Source organism: Blastomyces dermatitidis (assembly GCF_000003525.1).
Source record: "Blastomyces dermatitidis ER-3 genomic scaffold supercont1.8, whole genome shotgun sequence".
Lineage (NCBI taxonomy): Eukaryota > Fungi > Ascomycota > Eurotiomycetes > Onygenales > Ajellomycetaceae > Blastomyces > Blastomyces dermatitidis.
The window spans coordinates 3,153,764-3,165,134 of NW_025544781.1; the positions used below are offsets into that span (position 1 = coordinate 3,153,764).

General features: G+C 29.4%; 2 protein-coding genes and 1 pseudogene across 3 annotated transcripts; 2 read left to right on the top strand and 1 right to left on the bottom strand.

Annotated features, from left to right (window-relative positions):
* Nucleotides 1-4,938: 4,938 nt before the first annotated feature.
* BDCG_17539 (uncharacterized protein) lies at nucleotides 4,939-5,118 on the top strand (the record flags this gene model as incomplete). The annotated part of the gene is made up of 1 exon (XM_045426650.1): nucleotides 4,939-5,118. The coding sequence occupies one exon, from the start codon at nucleotides 4,939-4,941 to the stop codon at nucleotides 5,116-5,118; it is 180 nt and encodes a 59-aa protein (XP_045282147.1).
* A 3,407-nt stretch (nucleotides 5,119-8,525) lies between these two features.
* On the top strand, nucleotides 8,526-9,113 carry BDCG_07449 (uncharacterized protein; the record flags this gene model as incomplete). The annotated part of the gene is made up of 1 exon (XM_045423238.1): nucleotides 8,526-9,113. The coding sequence occupies one exon, from the start codon at nucleotides 8,526-8,528 to the stop codon at nucleotides 9,039-9,041; it is 516 nt and encodes a 171-aa protein (XP_045278676.1). The 3' UTR covers nucleotides 9,042-9,113.
* Nucleotides 9,114-10,800: 1,687 nt separating this feature from the next.
* Nucleotides 10,801-10,889, bottom strand: BDCG_17540 (annotated as a pseudogene). Its single transcript has one exon. The product of its transcript is annotated as a tRNA-OTHER (tRNA).
* Between the last annotated feature and the right edge of the window lie 482 nt (nucleotides 10,890-11,371).

The window sequence follows — 11,371 nt, forward strand, 5'->3', positions numbered from 1 at the left end:
TTTGTTGTATATTCATACTAAAAGAGAGTAGAGATAGAGTAGGATCTAGTCACTATCATTAGATAGTAGATTATAACTATTTTGAAAAGTAGAGATCTCAACTGCTTGTATTATATCTAGTTTATCATCAGAGTCATTTCTCAATTCTCTAATCTTAACAGGAGTTTAAGGATTCAAATTCTGTTTACATTTAGCTGAAGAATTGAAGTTTGAAGATTTAGATAGTTGAGAGTTTCTTCTTTTTAAGCTTGTAGTTGTAAGTCTACTGGCTTGACTCCTCTCTTCAGTTCTAGATTGACTTTGAGCTTCATCTTTTCTTCAGTTCTTTTAAGTTCTAGGAGTAAATATACATTCTTTTGAGCTAGATGCATGTTTTTCTTTGCAATTAGAGCACTTAAGCAGAGTATATTGACATATTTCATCTCTTTTTAAGCATGTTTCACATTTATGCTCACTAGTTTTATGATCTCTGGCACAGAATGCACATTTTGAGTCTCTAAAACATGAGATTACAAAGTATTCATATCTTTGACAGTTTGAACACTATGTTTGAGCTTTGAGATTCATTCTTGAGTCTTTGTATTCAAGAACTCTCATTTTCAAATCTGCTACTCTTACTTCAGAGATCTTTGACTGTTCAAGTGTTTTTATATACACTAGAACAGAGACATTTTCCCTGCTTTATCTGAACTCAATTGAATTTAGTCATACAGGCTTCTTTCTCAGTTGAATAGAGTTGTATTCTTTCAATTCATTTTTGAGAAGTAGCATTTCTTCTTCACAGTCAAAAATTTCAACTGAAATATCATGAAGAATGAATTTGTCTCACTTTTCATCTCTCTCAGATAGAATTATTGTATTTAATAAAGATTCTACTACTGACTTTCAGAGATGCTCATTCTGAATAAGAAATTCAGCACTGAATTCAGACATTGTAGTCAGAATGATGAAGTTTTCAAAGAATGATGACTCAATTAAAGCTATAACTGATTTTTGAACTTCAATATCAGTTATCAACTGAGAAAAGAACTGCTGATTAATTTCATTTCTGATTCTGAAAATAAGATTTGAGTTTAGCTTGTTTCTTTGCAGAATATCCTGATTTGAGACTTTGAGTATAAGTCTTCTATTTCTGAAGATTTGAAAGTTTTTCTCTTTTTGCATTTTCTTTTTTACTTTTCTATGAATAGAGATATGAGCAGTATTCTTCTCAGTTTTCTCAGGATTTTGAGCAGGTTTTGAGACAGCAGGTTTAGAGATAGCAGATTCAGCTGCTTGAGCATATGTTTTCTTCTGATTCAAAGAAGAAGAAGAAGTAGAAAAAAAAGAAGAAGAGTAAGATAAAGAGTCAGTGATTGTACAAGAAATTTTCAATGTTTTTTGAACTGTGTTTGAGATTTCAAGTTTGAACTTGATCATCTCCTGTAGTTGTCTAGTCTGAGTATGAAGAATTAACAGAACTTCTTCATTCATCTCACTCAGACACTGCTTTTCAAGAATCTTACTTACTTTTTCAAGTTTCTGTATTTCAAGAACTTGTTATTTCTCTATTTCTTCTTTCTTTCTTCTCTTCAGAATTTCAATCTCAGGAATAGTATTTGAGAAAGCATCTTTTTCCACATCAACTGAGTGTATTTTTGAACTCATTATTCTCACTTAATGAAAAGTTGGTCAGACTGTTTCAATTAAGATATTTCTAAGTCTGTTTTCAATTGAAAAGTTGGTCAGACTGTTTCAAAAGCAGAATAAAAGACTTTTGTGTATAAAACACCTGATTTTTTTCACACTAGTTCAGTAACTAGGTTAGATTTTTGAAGAGAATCTAATAAACTAAAATTGATTTTTGAGATAAATCAATAAAATCTTTACAATCTCTTTCTTGAAATACAGTGAGAAAGAGTATGATATCAATTAATAATGAATCAGATGATATGACAGTTTTTGAGAGAAAAACTGACAAAAAATAAATCAATTTTTTGCAGAGAAATTGATTAAAACTATTCAATTTTATTCTAAATCATTCAATTCTTGTCACACAACAAGTATGCAACTCAAATCAGTTAATAAAGAGTGTAAAAAAGAATTAAGTATTAATAAAAGCTCTTCAGCCACTGAAAAAGTAATTCTTACTTAAAAGAATATGAAATTATGATAGAAAACAGCTCTGTTTTTTATTCTTTGTAAGAATATTGTATAAAACCTGGAGAAAAACACCTTACTTTTTCAAGAGAAGTAAAAAACTATTTTCAAGATCTTTTTTTTTGCATTAACTGCTGCAGAAGCATGAGATAGAAACTGCTAAGATTTGCACTACTGTATATCTTCTATCAAGACTTTCCCTCTTCAGAGTCTTGATATTATAGAGAATATAAGTCTGTTTCTATATAATAATATAAATATTGTCAGCGGGATGTAGAGAAACTGGTTATTTATATCTCAAAATAGAAGACTTTGTCAATGATTATATCAATATAGACTTAATTCTCAAATTCAATAGAAATCTAGTGTTGCTGTTCTCAATCCCTTGCAGAATCTATTGAATATTGAGATATTAAAGCTAGATTTAATATATCTCACTGTGCAGGGATCAAAGGCTCAGTCAGATCTTGAAGTATACTGATTTTATAGTTGTTGATATGCTGTTGACTCATTGTCTGCTGATTATGTATTGAAGGCTGTTGTTAAGGTATCTTTTTGTATTGTTCTGCTGGGGATGAGCCAGATTAGACTGACCGTGTGACCGTGTCTGAGACCAGGACCAAACTTTACAGCTGTCACATTGCCTAAAAGCATTACTTCTGGTCATGATTTATATTCATCACATTGATTTCAAATCATGTTATTTCAAATATTAAAGATTTCAGATTCACTTTTCAAATAAAAATCTAGTTCTGAATAAAGAATATGTTTGAATTCTTAGTCACATTTTCATTCTGATTTCATTATTGAGAATGGCATCAAATGAGATCATGAAATCACTTCTCACTTACCTAATATCATAACATAGTACTCATTTGTTAAAAATTCAATAGAGAGTGTTATCAAATATCATTACTTTTCTGAATACAGATTATAATTCATATAATTTTAATTATGAAAAAAATATAAAATATCAAAAAAAAAAACAAAAAATAAAAAACAAAACAAACACAAGAAAAAATCACAATAAAAAAAAAAGAAAAGAAAAAGAAAAAAATAAAAAATAAAAATAAAAAAAATCAAGATCACAGAGCTACAGTACTCTTAAAATACTCACTTTTCAGAGTCTTTGTAATATTCATCATCAACTGTGTATTTCTCACAGTGAGAATAACACAGCTGCAATGAGTTATTGTCTTAATATCATCTAATAAATAATCAGTATATATCTGTATAAATGTGAATAATTAGAAAATATACACTTAAAAAGTGTGATCAGGGTGAACTCTGCTGTCACTTGAATAACATCAAGAACAGAATACTGAAATTGATGATTTCTTTCATCAATTTCACAGACAAGGCATGTGAAGATAATCTTGAGAAATATAAGATTTCTCAACTTCTGATAAAAACAGATCTCACAGAGAGACTCTATTTTCATAATATCAGAGACTGAGTATTATCAAAAAGCATTACTTTCATGCAATGCACATGTACTTACTGTGATGATTCATTCTCTGTATATATGACTGAGTGTTGCAGCTTTCTCACGCTGCATAGCTCTCACTGAGATGCTGCTGTCAGTTTGCAATTCACACAGTCTCTCAGTTCAGCACACACTGTGTATATACAGCTCTGTGTGCTGAGGCTGTGTTGATCATTATGATCTGATGTGATACTCACTTTTCATGAGCCATGTTTCATTTGAGAAAGGAAAGGAAGACATGACTGTTATTTTATTGAGAGAGAAATGAATAATTAGTATTATTGAATTAATTTGATTCATCTGTATTTAAAATTTGATTAGTCTATACTCTTCAATTTGAGGGTTTCTATGAGTGTTTTAATAGTTTTCATACCAGCTTGAACTTAGTGATGAGTTGAAGAAGAAGAGAAAAGAGAGAAGAAAGAAATAAGAATAACTTATCTTTATAATATAAAAACAAAGAATCACTGTAATCATTCTTTCTAGCAATAAAGATCTGTTTTCTGCATGTATCTCTGATATAGATTATATGATAAATGTATACAAAGAATATCAATAGTGCATGTATTGAATGAAGATAATATTGCTATATAACACTGTAGCTGTTTCTGTACATCTCTGAAAGCTGTTAATAGTTTCTTTGTCTCTTTATATTTGATAAGTTAATAATATATTCTGATGCACTTTCTCTTTCATTATCATCATTATCATTATCATCATTATCACTATTATTATTATCATCATCATCATCATCATTATTATCATCATCATATTATTGCCTGCCTTCACTCTCTTCTTAATACTCATCAAAATCAATTATGTCATCTCTCTTCAAATATTCTGCGGTCCTGCGGACCATCAAGGTGCGTGAGTGCTGTCACAGATTGAAGAAAGAGAAGAAGAAGATGTTCAAGCATAAGAAGACAGATCACAAGGCATGTTATAATACCTTGAAGAGGCTTTATAAAAGAGCAGAATAATAACAATTTTAAGTAACACTTCTGATAGATTTAGACTGAACTAAGTATAGAAATAATGTGAATAGCGCTGTCTGTGAGAGATTGAAAAAGAAGATAGTGAAGAGTCTCATGCAGCAGCAGTGAGATCAGAAGAAGTTCTGAGAATGATTTAAGATCAAGATAAAGAGACAGAGAGAGAAGAAGAGTATTACTGTAAATAAGCAGTAGTAGAAGAAGATTAAGAAGATATTAAAGTAAGAGACAAAGAAGTTAAAATTGATAAGTTTTTTATTAAGAGATAATGATTTTTGATAATACTTCTATTCTCTAATTGATTAGCAGGAGCTGATAGAGATGAAGGGAATTGAGACCTTATTCAGGTCTCAAATGCGCTTCATGATTCAGAACATTGAGAAGGCAGCTCTGCTCTCTGAGCATGTCAATCTGCTTATCACTGAGATGGAACCTAAGACAGCAGATCAGAAAATGCAGGATTTTGAGATGCAGATTAACCTGACTGAGAGAAAGCAGTAGAAACCCTTCTCTGAGAAGATAGTGAAGAGAGATTTTAAAATGATTATTATCTCAGATAAGAAGAAGAAGAAGAAGAAGAAGAATAAGAAATGAATTATAAAGAATAATAAGAAGAATAAGAAAGAGAAGAAAGATGATAAGTAGAAAAAGTTTTTTTCTTTTTATATTAGTTAGTTATAAGTTCATAATTATTAATAATTAAAATTAATTTTGAGTTTTTAAAAATTATTGTACAAGTTGTAATCAAGTTAGGAACAATATATAAATATATATATATATTTAACTATCATGATTCACAAATCACTATAATGTATAAGTATCAACATTTTTTCAACATTGATATTCACAATATTAATATAATTTTAATAATATCATCTGATAATATAATTTAGTAACACTCTCTTTCACAATATTAATATATTTCAAGAAATATGACAGAGATTAATCAAGATTATTTATTTACTTTTATACATTGATAATATTCAATCTGAGTTAGTACTAAAATTATAACTAAGCTAAGAAACAAGATTATTTTCTCTTATATTAATTCTTCTTACACACATCAGTGATCAGTTATTGAAAATAAATTATTATCTTTCTTAAATTATTATCATGTCTTCTGAAATCACTTCTTTCACTTCTTTTACTTCTATTAAAGATTCATAAACTCTTCAAGAAATCACTGTGAATTATAAAGTCTATATTATTTACAATTCAACACAGAATGCTCTCTTTCAATTATAATAAATAATCACTTCATTCTTCACATCTGATTCCAGGTCATGAAATTTATGAAAAACTCAATATAAATATCAAGATGAACTATGAAATAATTATCAACAGATTGCATTGTAGATTACTGAAGAGTTATCTCTCTACTATAATCACTGCAACTTCATTCAGAAATATTCATTATGAACTGATCATGATTCTGAAGAAGTTTTCTGACATCTGAAGTCATCAGAATGCAGATAATAAAAGAAAAATAATCAGAAAATTACTACTGAGCTGATAAGTTACTCTATTAGATAATGATTTTTGATAATACTAACTTTCTAATTTAAAGAAAATTATGTGAAAATGACTCTGTATTAGTACTCTGATTTCATAACTCTTATCTGATAACTTCTGTGAATAATTACTTCACATGTGTATATCTCTGAATCTTTCTCTTTGATCAATTGAAAACTCTGAATTCTGAACACTTCTTCAAATACTTAATTTAAATCTTCATATTTCACATTGATTCTATCTTCAGTTCAATCTCAAGATACACTACAAAGTTAATATACAATATCTAGAATCAGAGTTGAAGAATCATTGAAGAGTGTCTCTCACAGTGAATGCATGAACTAGTACAAACAATTTTATATTTATAAGAGTTACATGTTATTACATTGATAAGAACTGAACTTATTAAGAGACATTAATTGAATTTGAATCATTGATCAGTAGTCATACTGAGAATTATATAACAGAGATATTAATGACTGTGATTAAAAATAACTATTGAGATATTAGTCTCAGTCTTCTTATAATTACAACTGACAATGCTGTGAATAACTATACTATGATGAAGAGCTTGAAGTAAAAATTGACTTTGCATTTCTGAAATAGTAAATAAGGTCATATTCTCTGTATTGCTTATGTGATTCAACTTGTGATATAAACACTGATAAAGAATCTTAACATTGAGATAAAGAATAATGAGATAACTGATTCTTGAAATGAGAATAAGATAAAAGTGATTACTCAAGTAACTTTTATATTCACTTTATAAAAGATAATGTTTTTTGATAATACTTTTTAATATTGCTTTTTGATAATACTTTTTAATAATAATACTGTTAATTTTGAATAGATTGACTAATAATTTAAATATCATAGATTTGAAACATTGCTAATGTGATTTGTATCTCTTCTAAATAATAACAATGATTTCATAATATTTAATAAATAAATAAATCAGTCACATCACTGAATATAATACAGAATGTTAGAACACAGTGAAGTTTAATATATAAGATAACTGTTCAGACTCTTTGATTGTGTCAGATAATTAATCATTGAGTGTAACACTCTGATCAGAAAAAGATTCAGATATTGAAACTTTCTGATATGAAGTGAACTCAGTTGAAATATATGATTGATTTACTGTTTCAGTTTTATAAGATAATAAAGACAGTTTCAATCACTTATACACCAATGCTGCAGTCAGTCTGATGAGTGTATAACACTTTATTTACTTATCTTAAGAAGCAGTTAAATTACTTAAAAAGAAATTCAGTCTGAAATAATGCTATAGCACAGACTATTATTGTTATAAGAAATAAACTGACATATTACTACAGTAAAATGAAACAATCTTTTACAGAGTATTATACTGTAGCAGCTCTACTAGATCTCTCTTATTAAGTTAATATCTACACTTCTCAAGATTGAACAGAGAGAAATGAGAGACTCATATATTAAATTAGTCTGAGACTACTATAATATCAACTATCAGAGATTTGAACAAGCAGATGTTTAAGATGTGAAGACAGTGAAATACAATTCTCTAGTAAGTAATGATCTTTGATAATACTTTATATCACATAGAACTATAATACTAACTTTGAAACAGAACTTATATACATTAATTGTAACTGAAAATCAGGCAAAACTACATACTTATAAAACTGAATTTAACTGCTATTTTCAAGATAATCTGATAAATTTACACATCAAATCAATTCTAGAGTTATAAAAAATTATTGAGAGTACATATTCAACTGTTGTACTGATGATATATAATATTTTAATAATTTCATTGACAGAGATGAGAATGAAGTGAAAGTTCAACTCAAGTTAAGATATTTATCACTATCACTGAGAACAATTATAAGAAGAAATAATCAAGAAACTCATGATTATAAAACATAAAATTATCAGATAGTTTAATACCTCTGATCACAGTATATCAGAGAAGTGTAGTTTTCATAAAAAAGTGAAGAATAAACTTGTATAAGAATGTATTTAGTTATTTCATAAGTATTATCAATAATTGTTATTAAATTCTGATTATATAAGCAATCACTGAATAAATCAAATAAGACTGATTTTAATCTTCAGTCTCAGTCTTATTCTGATTTTGAAAGAATAATCATCTTTCACAGTTTATTCTGAAAAATTACTCTCATTTCACTGTTCTTGAATTAAATCTGGTCATTTTTCACATCATTTCTCTCAGAAATGATCCATTTTCAGATTTTTTTGAGGCTTGGTCCTGGTGGGACTCACATCAAGAAATGTATGAGACCAGACCAAATGAGATCAAATGTGAAATTCATGGTCCCGCCAGCCAGTCTAGGCCAGATTGAGAGAGATAGTACAAGGGTGAGACTTGGTGTTGAAGTCTAGATACACTGATGACAGACTGTGAAGATTGCACTTCAGAAGAGTCTGTTGATTATGTGCTTGATATTATCACTGAGGTATCTTTTTGTATTTTTCTGCCGGGGATGGGCCAGATTGAGAAGGACGGTACAAGGGTGACACTTGGCGTTGGTGTTTTGGAACATCAAAGATGGACAGGGTTTTCGCGGAGGTCGCTCCTCGGATATCTCCACAACTACAGGTCGGGGATCTTTCAAAATCAAGAAGATTGGTGCATATGGCTAGGTCTCTTCACCTTACAATTTGTATGGCACTTTGGCCCGGGGTTGTGGTGTGGTAGGGGAGAACGGGGGATAATCCCACACAGGAGTTTCGAACAACGTCCGGTTCACATTTGGCTGGATAACTCCACCACCACACAGGGTATGCGGTCGGCGATGGGGTCAGAATGCTCGTATGATCGAGGGCTTTTCGATGGAACTATCGGCGGGTTCTTATTCGAAAAATCGAGCGAGTTCGTGGTGAAGCCTCAATCATGTAGTTCTTAAATATAAGTATAGATGTGATACTACAGTGACTCTGAGCAATGTTAAAATTACAATAATAATAAATAGCTGATATGCATGCAACTTAACAACTTCAATATAAAGAGATTTAACAATTAACTCATGTGATTTCAACATCTATAAAATCAAATACAAAAGTGTTAAAGAAATACTTAAATACTTTTACATATTTCAATACTTCTGATCTCACTCTCTACTTATCATGAAGAATGAAAATACTCATGATGTGATTTGAAAGAATGTATAACTGTCAGATAATAACGCGGCTGCTTCTGAACTTACTTATGAATGTAAAGAGGCCATAGCAGCCACTAATTAATTTAGTGTATAATATATAAGAAGGCAGTGTACATCTGTAATTGTACACTAACTTAAGCAATCTTTGAATCATATCTGATAGCATGTCTACAAACTGATGAGAAGCACAGACTTCTTCAGAGTGTGATAATTCTGTCTACAAAGCAATTTATAGTTATCATGCCAGCATGGTTCTAGAACATCTTAAAAGATAGTATATAAAGAGTGATAAGCAGAAGAGCATTCAATTGATACTGCTTTACTTATTGAGAAAAAACTTCATACTCATATGAATGTTACATATACAAATAAATGAGATGTGAGAAAAGAGATAAGAGTGATGAATCAGATTCAAAAAAGTTCACTTTCTATCTAAAAGAAGATTAAAAAGAAGAGATAATTATCACTGAAGTTATACAATGATAACAGAAATCATATAATAATATAGTAATATAATGATATAGTGATATAATAATACAGCAATATAATAATAGACATTATATAATTAATAAGAAATCACTGAAATAAATATCTCTTCTAGTCAATATAAATAACACTCTTCTCTACTATCTGAACTGAAAGATATGTAGAATCTCTCAGAGAGTTTACTCAAAACAGTAAGAAAAGTAGCTGAAACTGCTGAACTGAAATCAAACCTCTGTACATGTACAAGAATTCTAAACAAGATCAAGGCCTTGTGTATACAGTGACAAGCTGAGACAGAAGTCAAACAATAATTGACATTCACTATAGATTAAGTATTCACTATAAAGAGCTTCACTGATATAATCATCATTATTAAGAAGAATAGAGAAAACCAGATCTTAGATCTGCAGTAGAAGATTAAATATTTACATAGATAGATAACTACACTGAATCTGAAGATCTTATCATAATTATTCATAATCTCTTCAGAAGTATACATATTATCAGAAACTACTACACAGAATAAGAATCTGAGTATGAAATATATCAAGTTAGCAGATCTGTCAGAGCTATTAAGCTTTAATAGTGACTGAAAAAATAATGCTGTAATTAGCTGACTAAGTCAGATGTAATTATATTATTAGATTAAATATAAACTCACAGATAGACAGTTAATGAAATTTTAATAAGTCTTAAGATCTGTTACATTTCTATATAGAAAAGTGAAGTCATTATTATTATTATTATTATTATTCTTTCATTATACTCATATGCAAGCGGAGCTTATAATGAGTCCTTGCGTGATGTTAAATACAGGTCAAGTGTTGATTATACAGAAGGAAATACAGGTGTTAAGACCACGCCAAGATAACAAGAACATAGGAAAATACAAAGGAGTGACAATTAGATACATGTGATAATAACTTCTCAGCCCAGGAACATAGAGCGATTCATTGAAGCGATTTGTACATCTCTGTATTTATTAGAAACCTGAGGTGCTTGAGTTCCGGATTTAATGTATCCCCTGCGGGTTTCGAACCCACGCGCCTTGATTTCCCATGCCAAGGCACTACCAGGTGGCCGCATTAACCATTCGGCCACCGGGGCAAAAGTGAAGTCATTATAAATAACTGATAAAAAGATGAATCTCATAGACTCAAAGTAATATTCATTCTTATAAATATGAAATAAGTTTTTCAAATGAATCTTACACAACTTTGAGAAAGTGAATATATAAGATAAGTATTATAAATACTTCACTGAGTGTAGACAAGTGAATAATGTTATATTATACTTCACACACTTCAGCTTATACTATCTTATATTAGATGAACAGCTTTCAACATCTTTCTGTTTACAGATCTTCATTTATAATCTTATATCTAAGTTAAGAGTGAAATGAAAATGCTTAATCTTGTAATCAGATATAATGAAAGAAGTATATAACATTCTCATTATACAGAAATAAGTGAGTCAATTATAATAGAAAATACTGCAATCAAGTATGTCTCAGTGAAGAATAGATAATCAGACTTCTATAACATAAGTTATATATCTGAATATGATAAATCTAGATCTGAATGTTATTA